This window comes from Pollachius pollachius (genome assembly GCF_949987615.1).
Source record: "Pollachius pollachius genome assembly, chromosome: 9".
NCBI classification, from domain to species: Eukaryota; Metazoa; Chordata; class Actinopteri; order Gadiformes; family Gadidae; genus Pollachius; species Pollachius pollachius.
The window spans coordinates 17,669,032-17,687,661 of record NC_136942.1 but is presented as its reverse complement, the minus strand read 5'-3'; the positions used below and the strand labels follow the sequence as shown (position 1 = coordinate 17,687,661).

Genomic DNA, 18,630 nt, shown 5'->3' with positions numbered 1-18,630 from the left:
TTCCAACATTACATACAAATAACGGTGTCCGTGGAGACCTTCCTCCACCGACTGGAACCCCAGTCTCTGCACCACCGAGATGGCAGTACTGTAGTATACACTGTATATACAGTAGATAAGAAAGCCCTTTATCAATCCTAAATAAATGTGATTTATTTTATTTATCCCATTTAGATATTGCTGAGATATTGTGCAAATATGTGTGCAAAATGTGACCGTTATGAGGCAAACACAGACTGAGACACGCCCCCCACCCCAAACCTCCCAATGGGGCGGACCCGTACAGGACTCTTAATGAAGAATCTAAATGAAAGAACCACGTCTCTGTTTAATAATTTTATTGAGATTCATAACTCTACATCATCTAGATGTCGATATTTTTTTAAGACCAAATATATATATTTATATTTCATTTCGCTTAAACATACATATGAATTGTAGTATTTCATTAAACATTGCCATAAAAGTGAAATGTATTTATTTTATGCCATTTTTATAATCATATATATTAGGTATTATCATTTTGTTTCCATAATAGGAATACTAGAAAACAAACAAGAAAATTAGGTAAGAAATACACAAAACTCATTTAAGAGTAGCATGGCCTAATACTACGGCAAGGTTACTAAACATTCAGTTTACATGCACTCAAAGTGAAAAATAGGAAAGTCATAGAAAGAAAGAGTGTTACGATCATGGCAACATTTCTAATGCGCTAGACTCCTGCTAGCTAACATTTTGAATCCTGGTGTTAAACGTCCTCCTCAGAGAAGGTGTGTTAAGGTAGGCTGCTCTCAAGCCAAACATGGCCGGCCTATCCTACCATTCACTCAAAAAAAGATTCTCTCTCTATGAATTTCTTCACTTCCCTGAATCGTGTTGGCCGCCAGTTAACAATAGCAAGCCCACCCTAAGTATTGAAACGGCGATGATTAGGGTCTGCTTTTTTGATGGCACAACTCTTTCATTATATGACCCAAGCGGAAGAGTAGGAGAGCAGAACAGGCTGTCTCAGGAACATCCAGGAATGTATTAACAGGAAACAAGAGTTGGCACCATCATGACGTTCACGCACACGATGTCTCACCAGAGACCAGCCGAGCCAGCGCACGAGATAGTAGGAATAAGAAGGGTCTTTCTTCAGAGATTGTGGACTGCATTCAGCCGGGCACATTGTTACTGTAAAATTATGGCTATGGGTGCATTTTGTTGTTATTGTCACAGACGTGTTCACTTAGATCCATGCATTATGGCTTTGTATTTCTATTCATTCTTTAATAAGAGATCCCTGTTCCTGGGCACAAGCAAGGTTTGTCACAGTTTAGAGCGACACAGCGTGTTCCTCACTTGCAAAAGGATCAGATCTCTGTGTTTTGTAATGCAAATGCCAATAAACGTTAGTAACACAATTCAGAAATGGAGCAGCGGTATCAAAACCCGATGGCATCCCTCTATGCGTCCATCTTGTTTGTTATCTGTTTCGATATAGTTTGTAATATATTAGTACATTTCAACATTCCACACACACAATGCCCTGCTCAATGCATCCCTGCAGTCTAAAGAAGGGCAAGTAGAAGTTCACTATTTGTCTGGTAAGGCTGGATCCCTATCTGTGTCTTTCTGAGTAGCCGATCGTACGTGCACCATGGCAAATGACTAGCTGTCACAGAGAGAAGGAAACAGACTGGTGAGTTAGCTGGATGGCAGATGAGGCTTTTAGGAAGGGATGGAAAGCGCCATTAATACAGAGGGACTTTTATCATTGAACAATCATCTTCAACAAGATCAAACATGTTTACAAAGTAGTACTATTTATCTCAGATATCAATAAACATTTTTTTTTCATACTCAGTAATCTACCTATATTCAAGCCACAATAGTCATTACTTTATACATTGTGCTTCAGAGAGTTTCTTCTGATTGTGTTCTGGTGGTGGTTCCTTCAGGTATTTGATTAGGTGGTCCAAAGTCACGTGCTATCAGAGGTGGAACTAGAAATACTTTGGATTATATTGTTGATCCTGATTTGAACCAGACTCGAACAATGGAAAGTGTTGCTTAGACCAACATCCTCCAGCAAATGATTGCGTGTGTGTGTGTGTGTTGTAGCTAAATGATTTAGCTGGGGCAATTCAAGATTTTGTCAGTTTGAATAGTTTCTCTGTAGTTTCTCTATGACTAACATTGGGTTAGCATAGCTGTGCATGAACATACGTCATCAGTCTTGACGATTATCACTGGTGGCCAAAGCAGTGGAGCTAAGATGGCTGATAAAGGCTGAATCATGTGAAGTTCGTAAAGATGCAGTAGTATTCCCTCCCCAGGTATCCCATATGATCCCAGTGAGGCCCCCTACAGCTGTAATAATGCAACAGAATATTTCTGAATATGCCAATGGTTCGACTTCGAAGACACTTGTTAAGTTCTGCCCTGCCCACTGGAAAGTGTTTATTCCAAGTTGGAGTCAGTGAAACTCCTTTACATTTATAACTCACCATAGGGTGCGGTATTTAAGGCATTATCTTCATGTCATTCAAATGTTTTCCTCTTGAAATTCCGATTCATAATTATGAGGATGTGTAACCTAATATCCATTTTGAAACCAACCATTGTTGGGGCTAAGCCCACACCACTTATTTTAAGAGAAAGTTGCACTGTAGCACTAAAATACATAAAACAAATCTAATAATATCAGTACACTGTTTCTCATATGTAAAGTAGTTACTAGACAACTAATATAGGCTATCTGCCAATTGTGACCATAAACAAGGCAAACAAAACGATTCTAAACTGCTTTTAGGATGTTGCTGCCGAGATGTTGTTCTTCATCTTACAGTAGCAGCAAACAGTTTGTAGCGGTTGATGTGAAACCTTCACATTAACAACAAGGCAATCCAGTCTGGTCCGCTCCTAAATGACCATGGCGTTACTGTGTACAGGAACCGTACAGGCCCTAATGCTACTACGGTGCATGAAATGGAAGCTACATGAACATCCGATCTCGCTAATCCTACTGCTACATCGAGTGACGCTGTGTTGTATTATCCGTAGTGCCTCCGTGCTTCGCCACGGCAACAAGCTGTCATGCCTAGCTGAATGACATCGGTTAAAGTGCTGTAATTAATTAATAACACCTTCCGAGCCGTTGGACTTCAGTTAGGGACGACGCGCTGTCTCCGTTGGTGAACACCTTTGTTGAACAACACCAGTGGAATCGAGCATCTTCTATTACAATGACGGCTACATCTAATCATCGAAATCATACAAATCAAATCTGAGCCTCTATCTTCAATACAAAAAACATGATCATTGCTACATGGAAGTCTGTGTACTATTCGGTGAGCTGATATAGTAAACCAATCCAAGGCGAGGCTGCCTTGGGTGAGATCGGAAAGTATGTAAAGTCATCTCACCTTGCCCCCTTACCCTTGTTTCAGTATCCAATGCAAGTGCTGCCATTCATTTGCCCCGTGTAAACATGTAGCATACTTACAAAGAAAAGGGGGTGTAGGGCTATGTGTTTTCTGGTTGGGAAGGGGCGGGAGGGACAGGAGGCGGGCGAAGGTGGGGATGGTGGGTGGGAGGGGGGGGGCGGGGGTATAGATAGCTAAGAAAAAGAGGGTGAGGACGGGTGGGTGGCAGGAGGCGGGTCTTAAGGAGGGTAGGTCTGTCCAGGTGTGGTGGCGTGCCGTCAAACATCTCGGTCCTCATTCTCTGTTCAGACTGCACCAGGCAGCTGGGACGGACAAGACGGACGGACAGACGCAGAGACAGTGAGGAAGAAGAGAGAATGAGATGGAGAAGCGAAGATGGATGAAAGAAGGCAGAGGAGTAACGGAAAGTAACAACAATTGGAAAAAGGAAGAGATGTTAGGATTGGTTATTGAGAGCCCATTGGAAAACACCAAAATCCCTTTTTACTGGCATGCCATATTGAGACCATCTCCAGTGCACATCGTTTCTAACTCAGAGTACGGTGATGTCACTGCCTGGGGGCTGCTGTTACCTGGCACAGCTACAGTGGACACGGCTTCAGGCTGGCATAGCGTGTCCACCTTCACATGCTGAAAGGTTTTGATAGGTGCCGACTGCAGGTGCCTGGGACCACACACACACACACACACACACACACACACACACCCACACGCACACACACACACACACACACACACACACACACACACACACACACACACACACACACAAACAGAGCAAAGTACACTTTAGAGAGTGCAGGGGGAACAGGCCCCCTCCTGACTTAGACTCGACCTTACTTTACTGTAAGGGTGAAATATTAATGGCATTGGGAAGTGAGCAATAGGGCAGAAACTATAAAGGCAGCATCAGCAGTCCACCACTCAGCAGCGGCATCACGATCACCTTGCTTCATTAGCTTCCAGATCAATAAACAGTTTTTGGTGATAGATGTGAAGGCAGAAGTGGAACCGGGTTCCTTTCGGACATTTCATTAAAGGAATCATTTCTTTGTCTTTTCATCCGCTCATTGGAGTCCTATCTAGTGTCTGCACACTGGCAGGACATGAAGGTTTTGTGGTGTGTTTGGGGTTTGTGCAGGCTCTCACCTCTTCCACTCCTCCTCTCCGTCCCAGAACTCGTAGACGACAAAGGACAAGCCATCTGGCAACCGGACTGCAGTCACACTGCAGGAGGAGGGAGTAAGTAGAGGCAGTTAGAGGAGAGAGATGGAGCGGGGAGGAGAGGGCGCGGAGACAGGGCGGAGGCTGGGGGGGGAGATGGATGTGTCGCGAGAGCTCCGAGACAGACCCGGGACAAAGGAGTTTGTCTGAGAGAGTGAGCGAGAGGGAGAAAAAAGGGTGAGCGGGAGGGAGAAAGAGAATGTGTATGAGAGAGAGAGTGACATCAAAGGAATGAGTGATGACAATATCAGCTGTGGGGGTTACAGTATGAAGGGCAGACAGTTATTGTTTGCAGGGGGTGGAAGAAAATTGAGTTAACGCATGAAATCCGGGCAGGAGCTGGCAACACAGAGTGGGGAAACAGGGTGAAAGGGCTTGAATAGGGATGGATGGAGGGTCATTAGCACAAAGATATGAGGAGATTCTGATGGAGAATGGAATGGGGTGGGGGGGGGTCGGGTAAGGAATGTATCTGAAAAAGCGTGAGATGGTGTCAGTAACAAAGGCAGTTCTTACTGAAAACACTGACATATGAAAGGGTTAGCCAAGCTACAGTGTCGATATGAGAAAAGACAGATGGCTTGTTTTCAAAAGCACTTGCATCGCATCATATGCCACCCAAAGCGTGGCCTTTTGTAAACTCACATTACGGTCATATTTTCCTGACCCCTGCCCCTAAAAATGTCATGTAATGATTAGAAAACACATTGTATGGTACACAGCTCTCATTATGGTTTATGGTTTATAGTGAACATATAATAATGATTGAACTTCTATGTCTAAACATACACAGCTAGGTTTACAGCTTTATGAGCCAGTAGTCAGCAGCTTGGCATCGTTATTATTGCTCACCCACTTTATAGGTATACAGTATATAAATATGTTCTTAGGTATATAGTATATATGTTAGACAAGCGTTGATTCCATGCTCACATGTAGATGTGGCACAATGAATGTATAGAATCTCTCTCTCTCTCACGCGTGCGCTCTCTCTCTATCGCTCTCTCTCTATCGCTCTCTCTCTCTTGTTGTTAAAAAAATGAAAAGAGCCTTACTGGCTTTCAGACACCAACCTTTCCCCTGTTCTATTATTTAGAGCAGGGCTATTGTTAAGCGTTGGGCTTCTCAACCTGCTACACGTCTTCCATAACGCCTCTTAATGCCTCAAGTCCCCAGCATATTAAAAAGAATCCATTGAGAAAATCCGTCACTTGTAACTGATGTAATGGTCAGTGCAACCACTGTGTCATGGGAAAGAGAGACCTATATTATACACATATTTACATAAGGTCTTTAGTAGTCTTTATTTAGATAGTATGGTAGTTTACTGGGAACTTGGTTTGGAAACATACGATACAAATTGACTTTATACCTTTCCTCCAAAATAGTCACACGTCTGTAATTGCTTGTATGTGGGCAGGAATAACATTCCATCCGGAAATGATATTGATTGAGATAATGCAATAGTAAGTTCTTTGCAATTGCACATTGATTCCTAAAAGGATCGATAAGGGTTACCCACATCCTTTGTGTTTGTAATCACACCCTAATATTCTGGTTTACTGAATGTGTTATTGCCAGGCAGAAGTTATTCAGGTTCACATATCTCCTAATGGAATATACAATAACATCCAGTTATAATTGGAAAAGTCTACGAGCGCGTCCTGAAGAGCATGCTGGGAGACAACAGAGATAAGGTAATGAATGCTTGAACGCTTGCTAGCCTAGCAATGCTAATGACCAGCCTAGGAAATGGTGAGGCTAGCTAGCCTGCTAGTATCTCACTTAGGATCGGAGTTACCACCAAAGTCCACATTGAATGAATAAGTTTCCAGGCTCAGGAGGACAGGAGCTTCCTGCCTCGTCCTGGAATCACAAGCTAACTGTGATTAGCTATCTAACTGCCACTTCCAGCCCCTTGTTGGCTATTGTTGCTCTCTCTTACAAATCACTGCCGTTCATCTACTGCCACTCGTCTGTCAATCTCCTAATCAGCTGTCTCGATAAGGAGCACATGTCAATCCCCGCTTCAATCAACAATATCGACTCTATCACTCAGTTGATCTTTGTCTGCACTTTCCCTTGCACACTAGACACAGCTAGGTGTAGAGAAGGAAATAGATTATATAAAAAATAGGCTTAGAAGCCTATCACAGTTTATAGTCAATCCATTTATGAGTCGCACCGACAAATGAGATATGCATACACGATAATCACTTCAATCAATCCATCCCGTTTATGATGAGGGCCCCTTGTCTTAAGCTGGACGTGGGCTTTCACTCTGAATGACTACTGATACACTTGATATACGTTCTTGTTCTGGTCATACTTGTAATAACATCTTCCTTGTCAGGCCACTTGGGGCACTGGAGCCTGTATTTGAATCTTGCAAAGGATAGGCATATGGCAGATTCTAACGAAAATCCAATGCTAATATTTGTTCTTGCACACAGCTGAGGAAGAGGAAGGAAGGACTTACTGGAAGCAGTCTCGCTGGGCCGACACATTCTTCAGGTACTGCTTAAGAGCTTCACAAAACTCCCCCAACTTCTTCTGGGAAACCACCATCTCCTGACGCACCAGCAGCAGGGACTGGGAGAGGACAAGGAGACCATGAGACGAAGGTAGAGAGAGAGATATAGCTATATTCATATATTTATAGAGTTTGAGATATAGAGAGAGAGAGAGAGAGAGAATACAACACAGTTATATATTATTATTATGCAACTGCATGCAACGTCTACCAAAACAGCAACATGATACAACAAGAGAAAGAATGAGAGCAAGAGAGGGTAAGATACAAATATAGTATAGTGTGCAAGTTTGTGTGATGTAATGTACAACGTATGACGTGTGATAGCGTCAGAGACTTTGCTTTTAGGTTGTTCTGTTGTGTTTCAGGTTGGATGTTCAATGGTTCCTACGCTTCTTTTTTTTTTTATTCTTACACAAACCAAATCCCAGGCTAATATCAGTTCCACACCTCCCTCAAGTCCAGAGGCTCAGCAAGAGAGCCCCAGACCCGTGACACCCCGACTTACGATTAGGATGCCGAGAAAGGCCTCTATTGATTCTCCTAGGCCTCTATCCTGCCAAGTGATTGGTTATCCCCTCAGGGCTGGTCCTTGGCAATCTAGAGGCCATAGTACTTGGTAATGCCCTTTTCCTGGCGCCATGCTGGGCAAGAAAAGGTATGACCAATCAATTACAACGCAAGCAGAAAGAACATGCCTTCCCGTAAATATGAAGCTCCAACCCATCACACAGGAGTGGGTTAGAGTTGATACAGCCGACAGCCGTCCACTCTGACCCAAATAGCAACTCTTTAGTGACCTTCTTTGGCAGAGGTGATGGGAAATTCAAAGCACACTTTACTCATTTTAAGAGACGCTGCTACATAATACAACAGGATCTAACGGTCTATTCCTTCACCTCCTCCTCGCTCCGCTTCCAAGTTTCTTCATCTGCACATCTTCTTTCTCCACCACAATCACCCCCCCACACACACACACACACACACACACACACACACACACACCTCACCCCACTCTCTCTGTCGTTATTAACAGCACCGCTCGGCGTCTCCCGATATTCCAGCTCGGTTGTGGAATAGGAAAGTAGGTTAGCTCAGTCTGGATGGAACTCTTGGCTATCTGTTGGGCTGGTGTTCTGTATCTGAAACATGGTGGAGACTTGACTGTTTTCAGCTTTCTAGAAAACATCCACATAATGGGGTTTAAAAGTATGCTGAGGTGGGGTTGATATAAAAAAGGTGTTATAATACACATTTAAACTATTGGCAGTACACTTGCTACAAAGCAATAATGATTGCTATGGCGCTGTCCGTTTCAGGGAATAGCAGCTGTTATCCATCAGCAACTGATGGAGCGCTTAAAAAAAAGCTTAAAAAAGGATAAAATCGTGTGTGTGAGAGAGAGAGAGAGAGAGAGAGAGAGAGGGAGAGATGGAGAGAGAGAGAGAGAGAGAGAGAGAGAGAGAGAGAGAGAGAGAGAGAGAGAGACAGACTGCCCTGGCAGTGCCTATCTTTAACATTTCAGCCATTTTAACACATGATTACTTCCCCTTTACATCACAATTTATCCAATGTCATCACTGGCATCAATGGCTGCCATGTGTTCAGCAGCACTACTGCAACATACCAGTTCTGCAGTTTGACTCTCCATCTGGTCATCACTTAACTAGGCTGTCTCTGGGAGCCGGTGTGGGATGAGCGGGAATGGAAGAGAGAGGGAGAGAGAGAGAGAGAGAGAGAGAGAGAGAGAGAGAGAGAGAGCCAGAGAGCCTGGGAAATGTGTGTGTGTGTGTGTGTGTGTGCGTGTGTGTGTGTGTGTGCGTGTGTTTGTGTGCGTGCGCGTGCGTGCATGTGTATGTGTGTCTGTGGGTGGGTGTGTGTGTATGTGTGTTAATGCTCACGTTAGTAAATGAAGACCAATACTGGAATACAATATGCTGGGCTGCTCTGCTTTCTTATACCTCAAAAACCACACTCACCTACACGTTGCATATTCACGCAAGAACATACAACCCCCCCTCTCATCACATATAAACACACACACACACACACACACACACACACACACACACACACACACACCACACAATCAGTGGCGGTGGGTCAATAGAGGGCGATAGGGCGCCGCCCCTCCGTGAAATATTCACTTGAATATGGTCTGCCAACTATTAATCAACTATTGTCAATACGAAATAAATCAAAAAAAAATAGCGTTTATCCTCGTTTAATTGTGTGATATACTTGTCACTGCCAGCAACCATTTAAATGCGTCTGAACGTCAATGACTTGGGCTAGGCTAGTTATTGGTCCTTCGAAATAAAGCCCTCCTCCAAGTCAGGGGCGCCGGCCACGTTGAAGTCAATGTAAGCTCTCTAAATTTTTGCTGTCTATCAGGCTGACAGCTTTTCATTGGCGCAAGAAAATTCGCCCTCGGGTCGCACCAGTGTGCGCCCCAGGCCAATGGTATACTTAAAAGGAGCAAGTAAGTTACATATTAATTTAGTCTTTCGGCCTGTAGCATATAAACAAAATGGAGCAACTGTCCCATATTTCTAACTGTATTGAAGTAGACATTGAGACTCACAAAAAATGGACGCTATAGGACAGTGATCATGATTTGTCTCAATATCAGAATAACAACAATGGGTCAAATAGAAATGGCTGGTGGAGTGGCCATAAAGTAGGTCTGTGTATGCAGTGAAAGCTTGTCCAGGCCCTGCAAGTCAGGATGTAGGCTATGAATCTGAATGAATAGTAGGTAAAGAGGTAGTGGCCATCCCCAAAATGCACCAGAATATAGGAAATTAAATTAAAAAAAAAATATGGGGGGGGGGGGGGGGGATAGACCCCCTGTCTATTATTGTGCCCCACCAACATTTTTGATCACCAGCCGCCACTGCACACAACACATGCTACATGACCCAGCAGCAAGTAAGTCAATTAAATATCGCTCCATTAAAGGATTTGCCTGGTGCTGGACCCCAGGTTAATGGATGACATCTGCTATGTCAGGATGTAAATCAGCCATGATTTCTGTCCAACGCAACCCCTCTGGCGCAACCCCTCCATTCCAAACAAGTGTGTAGCAGCTCCCACAGCTGTGTCTTTATTCAGTTCAGGGGAGCCCAATCAAACTGCTCTCCATGTCATTTCCTCCAAAGGTACTCACAAAAACGAACAAATCCACAAGTTTGGATTCTGTGTTTACGCGCCACTGCGATGCTCAGAGTGAAGACAGTGGCTGTGTGTCGGGCTACACACTGAACGAGCCATTATTAATTCAGCAATTCCCCCTAATTTCACACTGCCTGACTTTTATGAAAGAGTAGCATTTGGTGGGCGCGTTGGTGCCTACAAATAAGAGTTCTCCACAGAAGAAACTGAAATCAGACGTTTGGAGTGGGATGGATTGAGGAGGCAACAGAAATTGATTAGCAGGACCAGTCAAGAAAATTGTTCCTCTGCACTTAGAACTCAGAATTATTACTGCCTAAAACAAATCCATTATCGCCCCTCTGAATTCCAGCTGGGCGGCTGTTCTCCTCTATGTCCCTGAGCATGTTTAGTGGCGTGTTAACACAGAATCAAAACTTGTGGATTTGTTGGTTTTTTGGGTCTTTTTGAAGAAAACGACCTTGCCAGGGAAGATTGTATTCGCTAATTTGTGTTGGCTTAAGCAAAGATCCAGCTGTGGGAGATGCTAAACACCCGCTTGGAATAGAATGGAAGTCAATGGCCAACTGCCCAACTTGTGAACGTGCGTACACTGTGAGAGGGTTAGGCTCACTTGACAAAGTGTTTAAGCCTCCTGCTATGCTCTTTAGTCCAAACCAGACGACTGCTCATACCTGCTCTGACCCCTGCTCCCTGTTCACACACAGGAAGCAGATCCAGAAAGCCTCGTCGTCATGCTGCTGGACCTGAAGATAGCGCAAAAGAACATTCTGTGTTTTTATCTGATTTGATGTAGCAACATTTGTTTGGGGCCATGGTTAAATGCAATAAAAAAAAAAAATCGACATCTCTCATCTCACTATGCTCCTTCCGTGTAATCTTTCATCTATTTCCGCTGTGCTGTATCTCGTTTTCCACGTCCTACAGAACTCGCCCAAAGAGACCCTTTCCATGAATCCTCCTACCAAAGAGACCCTTAGCCAACGTGTCATCACAGACGCCCAGGGCTGAGCGGAGGAACGGCCAGGAGCCACAGTGCATCCCCACTGCGGATCACTACACGCTTTGGGTCAGAGGTGTTGACTTCTTTTCACAGGGATCCCCTCTCTGTCTATGGCGCTTGCTTTTTTTTCTTCCTCCTTTGCTCTCACTCCCAGCATGCTTGCTTAATGAAATATGCAAAATTCCTCACCATCAAGCACATAATACCGTTTATGCATGCATGTGTATTCCATACAGTAAGAGCCTGTGTGTGTGTGTGTGTGTGTGTGTGTTCAGTGCACTGCAGAGTTATCCCACTGACTGTGAAAATGGGTCTAGATGAAACGGGGGCAGCAGGGGGGATCGCACCAGCCTGCGTTACCATGGGAACTAGGAAATACGGGCTGCCCTCGCTCAATACCTGGTACAGTTACTCCCTCTTTATTTATTTATTTCTCTCTCTCTTTATCTTTCTCTCACACTCAATCAATCTCTCTATCTCCTTCTCTCTCTCTCTCTCTCTCTCTCTCTCTCTCTCTCTCTCTCTCTCTCTCTCTCTCTCTCTCTCTCTCTCTCACGGCTCTCTCTCTCTCTCTCAATCACCTAGCCTCAGGCATCAAGGCTAGTTAAAGACCCCCGTCTTTGGCAGCGAGTGCGTGCAGGTAGTGATGGACGGGCATTTTATATTTATTTTGTCAGAGCATTTGATTTAGTGATTTCTGTCGGGGTGAGAGAATTTCAACAAATATGACAAGAAAATGCTTCTAAACTAAATAGCCTAACCTAGCTTTAAAGGCTGTCATTTAAAGCTAGGTGCATAGACATTTATATGACCTTCTTTTGAAGGTAGAATAAATAATTTAGGGGGTTCGCTCTCTCTTTCAAACAATAACAAACCACCACCAATGTTAACTTGCTAGCTTACCATAGAAGAGTAGACTACCCATACAGCAGTAACTAGCGGTATGTGGCAAATTAAATATTGTGGGGTAGCCAGTGTTATCTATGGTCAAAACAATCATACTCAAAATAATTTTATGAGTGTGTTGAACATCGTTGTAACTCTATAACCTTACAAATTAGCTGGTGGCTGGCATGAGCCACTTGTCATAGTAGCAAATCGTATTAAGTTAGATCGATATTGAAATATCATATACTGAATTACTGTTTGCCTTGTTTGGGGGGGTAAAGAGGAATTGACGCCATTGACAGGAAAGCTTTGATGAAAATTGCGCCCTACAAGGCCAAAGCCCGACAAAGTTTGGTCCGAACCCGACCGAAGCTGCACCTCAATAGCTTTTCTATGCCCGAGCCTGATAACAGCCCTACATTTGTCAAAACAAATTCTCCACCATCAATTTCTTCAACACCTAACAAAAATGTAATCTCATAGGATAGGTTATTAGTCATTGAAAATGTTCAAGGTTCTTTATTAACCAGAACGGCTTGGAACAAATATATAAATGTATTCATTAAACTAAATAGAATTCGAAAAATAGTGAATAATCAACCTTGATATATGCAAAGTGTCGGAGCGAAGAATATATTAAGCTATATTTATCTAGCCTAGCGTATGCAATGAATTGCAAACTGCCGTGAGTGTGGAACCTCTCTGTAGGGCCACAAACCAACGGGGAGGAACAAGATGTGATCCCTGTACCACATCCCCCTTCCCTTCAATCTAAACAACATCTGCATTCTGATGGGCTGCCCTTCACGTTCCAAGACTAATTGAAAAGGCCTTTTTGAAGCTTTTTTTTTCTTAACCCATTTGTGCCGGCTGCTGCGCGGCGCAACATTGTGTCTAGTAGATACAATGTTGCGCCGCGCAGCAGCCGGCACAAATGGGTTAAGAAACATTTTTGTTAAGATGTTGATTGTAAAATAAATAATTATTAAAATACAATTATAAAATCTAGAATATCTTTGCTAAAATTAACCTTGAGTCTAGAATGTGATCATTGGGCGGTATAGAAGGCTTCTAAATTAATTCTTATTATGTTTTGTCACGCACCTATTGGTTAGAAAGACTGGACGGCACTTATTTAATAGTCATTCACACCAAAGGGATCCTTCAAATTCAAGTATGCCACTTGCAAAGTTGTTTTACTTCAATAATGCTTTTGAAGACTCGTTTTGTTCCATAAAATATCAATGAAAGGACTGCACAAAGGCTTCAGAATGTCTCCATCTCTGGGGCCTTTGGCAGTGGGTCCGTTGGGTTTCCCAAGCAGAGATAAAATGCCTCCATGCAGGTACGGTACCAAATTAAGCATTGTTGACCCTTTGTGCTTCAGCTGTTGGCACATGCAGTACCCCTCAAGCACAGCCAAGGTTTCCGTTGTGGCTACGCTACTGCCGTACCTCAAGCGTCTCTGTCAGGGACAATAGCTGCATATATGTCCTGCAATGCAATGTTAATTATGCAATGAACTGCACCAGAAATAGCTGCCCTGTTCGTTGCCTCCAAAGGCCTGTCCAGAAATAGCTCATGACGTCTAGACCCTAGACGTCTGCATTTTATTTAGATTCAACGGAATTAAGTGCAATCAAATGCATATCTGAGGATTATTGAGATCTCAACTCTCATGATGTTTTTTCATCAGTTAATAAAATAATCCAAATAGATATTTTTTAGATGTTACCACCAAAAATAATAATTAGTCTCCATCGCCAGCGTGTCCTTTATGTGATGAACATGCTGTGAATTAATCACATTTGCATATTATCTAGGGATAATATGCTAATATAGCATTACATATGCATGTTCTGTATATTATGTTCCTACCACCACGCGTGGAGAGAAATGCGTGGGCAGCACAAAAACAAACGCCGAGTGAGCTTGAGTGACTATTGATCACAACATTTAATTACCCCAAAAAAACAGCATGTAATGATAATCTATTCTACGATAATCTTTAGGATCATCCCTTCAAATGTCATGCCGTCGGCTCCATTGACCAGAGCGAGGCGACCGCGCCGAGGCCGGCAACGCTAATCCTGTCAGGATGAGTTATGGGAATACTGCTGTCACTGAGGCACAACGCAGGGCTTCCCCTGAACCCTCCTCTGCCTCTGAACATCCAAGCCCTCCTCCGTCCCCGTCTATCTGTGGTTCCCACCGCCCCCCCCCCCCCCCCCCCCCCTCCCTTCTCGGAGCATTTCATTACGGGCAGGGCGCCCTCACACCTCCAGGCACCCGGCGGGCCCTGAGCAGCTGTCCGAGCTGCGCTCCTGCCTCTTCTGTCTTCTGCTGCCTCCGCTTTGATTTGCTCCTCCATTATTTACAGTGGGGAGCAAACAGGGGCATTTTGACATGCTTATTTGAAATGCGCTGTGTCAAGCCCACCAGCTACTGTAGATAACAAGACGTGCCACACATGCCAGGGTTCTGTTGTCTGTGTTTTATACGGCACTGTTCTCCAGCGGTACTCCGGGGTTCTACCCCCACTTATGTCCTGGAGAACCAACAAATCCTCACTTCTCTTTATCTGTCAGCTGAATTTCTCACCATTCATCCATGTCTCCCCCTGTTGCCTGGTAACAGGCATTGGCATGGCCTGGAATTGGCAGGCCTCGGTTCCGTTCCAATGTGCCATTATGGTTGTGGATGACACTCTGGACTTGGGACTTGCTATGTGTGTCTGTGCTATGCTCTATTAACAGTGTAATGAGAAAAAACAAAATCACATAGTGTGTGAGTCACTCTGCCGTGTGTGTGTGTGTGTGTGTGTGTGTGTGTGTGCGTGTGTGTGTGTGTGTGTGCGTGACGCGCGTGTGTGTTCACAGAGAAACTGCTGTCAGTGCCTATCAAAGCGTTGCCGCATGTGGAGGTGATCACACTATATCCACTGAAGCTGGGCCTTGGAAATGCAACCATCTTTGTGTGTGTGTGTGTGTGTGTGTGTGTGTGTGTGTGTGTGTGTGTGTGGGTCAAAACGTAACGCATTAATTACATTTTGATCCCTTCCTTCAAGGGAGATGAAGGGGGAAAGGTCAGGGATAGGGTCTGGGGGTAGAGGGATTGGGGAGAGCAAGGTGAAGAGGACTGCCACCTGTTTGAGGGAAATCAAGATTGCAACCATGGAATGAAGAGAGCGCGACAGAGGATGTGTCGTACTAGAGGGTTCAATCACAGGGCCTCACCGGCAAGAAGGAGGGGTTAAGTGGGCTCATAGAATTGACAATTTCATTTCTCATTTAATAACTGGATTTTTTTCCCCCCTGGGTTTCGACAGATGCAATCTCCTGTTTTTTGCTCAGAGGATGTGCATTTGTGACCTCTGCTCAGCTCCACAATGCAGTCACAAGGTCGTAGTTCTTGTACAAAAAGCCCAACATTAACACAATGCTGATGCGATGTTCTCTAGCGCCATTAATTCTGCCCTCTCCCAATTGATTACAGCATGCAGTAAAGTGTATCGAGGGCTACGGCCCATATCTATGTAATTAAGTTCATATTTTTTGGTGTTGTTTTGCCTCCAGGGTGTTTATGCCTTTGCACGCCCCCACAGCTCTGCTTTCTCCACGACGTTAACGTCCTGCACTGAGAAAACGAGCTCATCTGCACTATAGCTGTATAGCTATAGTGTATAGCCACTCCCATCCGACATCCCTTCTTTTGCACCTACAAACCCTCCCGCCTGTTTCATGTGAGTCGATTTTTAAAAAATACAAAAACAAAAAGAGCAGAGCTGGTGTGTTCGTTTATTCGTTTGAATTAGCAGAACCAGCGTGAACCTCCGTCATGGCTCCGTCTCCTGCGTCCCTTTGAACAAGGACTGATTTTAGAAGAAGGTATTCAGCATTGAGACACCGGGGGTGTCGTCCCTCACGCAGTGACCCGGTCCGCCTTGCTGTGTGATGAGTTGGAAGTACGAAGTTCTTCCTTCTTCATGTGTTATTTCGGAGCAGCTATTAGCAGCAGGGTTTCCCAGCGCAGAGGCCGCTGCTTTGAAACAAATGCTTCTGATTGAGTTTGTGTACTCACTGCGCTGGCGGTGCCGTCCGTGTCTGTTAGCCGCTGGTGCAGATCAAACCAGACCGTCTGCGACACCGAGAAGAAGCACACGACAGAAACACAACCACAGCTACATGTCAGGAGAGCAGAACACGAACCATCCGTAAGCAGAAAGAGAAACCGGAAGCCAGAATCACCCAATTGCTATAACAGCGTGCAAGAAAGAAGAAACGGCTTGACAGCTCGACCGCAGACACAGAGGAGACCGCAGACACAGAAGAGTCCTGTGCTCGTCTCATCCAAAACAGTGGGTGGAAGATGTAGGAGAATTATGTATTTTGCGTTCTTTGGACTGTGTCACAAACCAGCCAGCTACTGTATGCAGATGACAAGACATGGGTCGGCTTAGCTCAGGAGGAAGAGCTGAGATGAAAGCGTGTGCTTAATGCCGTAGATTTAAAATGTAAAGTAAACTTGCAATGCATTGAAATGAATTATATTCGGCTGTTGGTGTCCTGGTCTGTTTTCCAGCTCCCTGTCTTCTGTCTCCCTCAATTTAAGGACAGACTGACAGGATGTTGGTTGTTTCTGCTACAGTGAATGAGTAGATCAATGTATTAGGGAGGTGTCCTTTATCTAGCCTCCTCTCCCTGTTGTACAATCCCCTAAGCCTCTTGTTTGAGTGTATATATTTACTCATGAACAGAACCTCACACACACATCCAGCCATGTACTCTCATGTATCCTTCATGAGGCTAAAGCCGCAGTATTTCTATTTAGGGGACTGCCATATTACAGCGCATTATGTGTGACAGGCTTAAAGAAAAAAATGATTTGTGTGATTGTTTTCTGCGTCGTGTAAACACTCCAAACCCCACAGTAATGACGCAGCCCAGCACAGCTCACGAGCATTTGGAGTCTGTTAAGTAAGTTTTACAAAACAGGACATGAACTCACAGAGATATGAAGACAAGTCAATACAGAAAAGGGAGACGTTTAAAGCAGATAATAGACGATTTGCATGTTGAATATATCATATGCATCCAACGGTTTATAGACTAATAAGCCATTCCATGAAATACTTAATCGCTAAGGCGGTCCAAAATGGCTGGAAATATTGGGTCGGTTTTGCTCCATATTGTTGTTGAATATCAATGCAAAACTGTGCAGTTGTTTGGCCTACAAACCACCTGGACTATGCTGCACTAGAAATAAAAGCAATACATTTGCCTTAACTTCTAAAAATGTCTGTCGATTAAATATGTTTGTTGGTGAGTTATATATGTTATAAATATATATATATGTATAACCGGGAGACTGCTATCTTGTAGTCTTTTGTTGGCTTCTAAATACCTCTTATGGTTTGTTATATGGACTTTTTTTGCATGATGACCTTTATGTTCAAAAGTGCCATCCAGAAGACCACATAACGGCTTATTATAAGTTTGTTTATTTAGTTGGTATCGGGGTGAAAATCATCTGAACAACTTGTGTATCAATACAAAAACTTGAGAGACATTGTGACCTGGTAAACACATTCACACTTCCACCTGGCAGGACTTAAAACACGTTGTTCCCAGTGGAACCGGTTTAGGAGAGCCCAACTACAGGCTGCGTTTTGTTTCATGGCCACACTGGAACCCACCGGGGTTTAAAGGACATTGAAATATTCAACACATACATTAACATATGGGATGAGGCCTTGATTGTATTTTTACTATTTATTCTCTTTGAGTATCATGTTCTTTTTTCATAAAATATGTATTTTGCTCATCTAGAAAACACACACAAACACAAACACACACACAAACACTATTGAAGCTAGCAAGGCCTGCTCGTGGCAGCACTAAATTTCAAATGTGATAATTATTCAAATCGAGACTGAGAGCTGGAGAGGGATGAAGAAAACAGGTTGAGAGATTGGGCGAGAGATGATTGAGAGCAGAGAAGGAGAGAGAGAGAAGGAGAGAGAGAGAGAAGGAGAGAGAGAGAGAGAGAGAGAGAGAGAGAGAGAGAGAGAGAGAGAGAGAGAGAGAGGGGGGGGGAGAGAAAGAGGAGAAGGAATAGAGCAGGAAGTTGTAGGGGAAACAGATGGCGATGGAATGAAAGCGCAGAACTGGGAGGAGGAAGAATAATATAACAAAGTGAGCGTCGCCAGTGTCAGACGTCAGGCCTCTAATTGCTTCCACTGCTCTCCCTTCCAACTCCTTCAACGCTCTGCCTCCCCCCTCTCTCTCTCTCTCTCCTCTTTCTCTCCTTTGCCTCTCACTCCCCATCCCCCTCCCTCCCTATCTCTATTCTCTCACTCTCTATCTCCCTCTCCC

At 44.1% G+C, this 18,630-nt stretch overlaps 1 protein-coding gene across 1 annotated transcript in view; it reads right to left on the bottom strand.

The window, feature by feature from the left end:
* Nucleotides 1–3,608: 3,608 nt before the first annotated feature.
* necab2 (N-terminal EF-hand calcium binding protein 2) overlaps nt 3,609–18,630 on the bottom strand; it is a gene marked incomplete at its 5' end in the record, with an annotated part of 64,191 nt that continues 49,169 nt past the window's right edge. Inside the window, 5 exons of the mRNA XM_079743139.1 lie at nt 3,609–3,736; nt 4,007–4,098; nt 4,584–4,661; nt 7,138–7,250; nt 16,337–16,393. Coding sequence (XP_079599265.1) covers nt 3,708–3,736; nt 4,007–4,098; nt 4,584–4,661; nt 7,138–7,250; nt 16,337–16,393 — 369 coding nt within the window. The 3' untranslated portion in view covers nt 3,609–3,707. The remainder of the gene's footprint in view (nt 3,737–4,006; nt 4,099–4,583; nt 4,662–7,137; nt 7,251–16,336; nt 16,394–18,630) is intronic.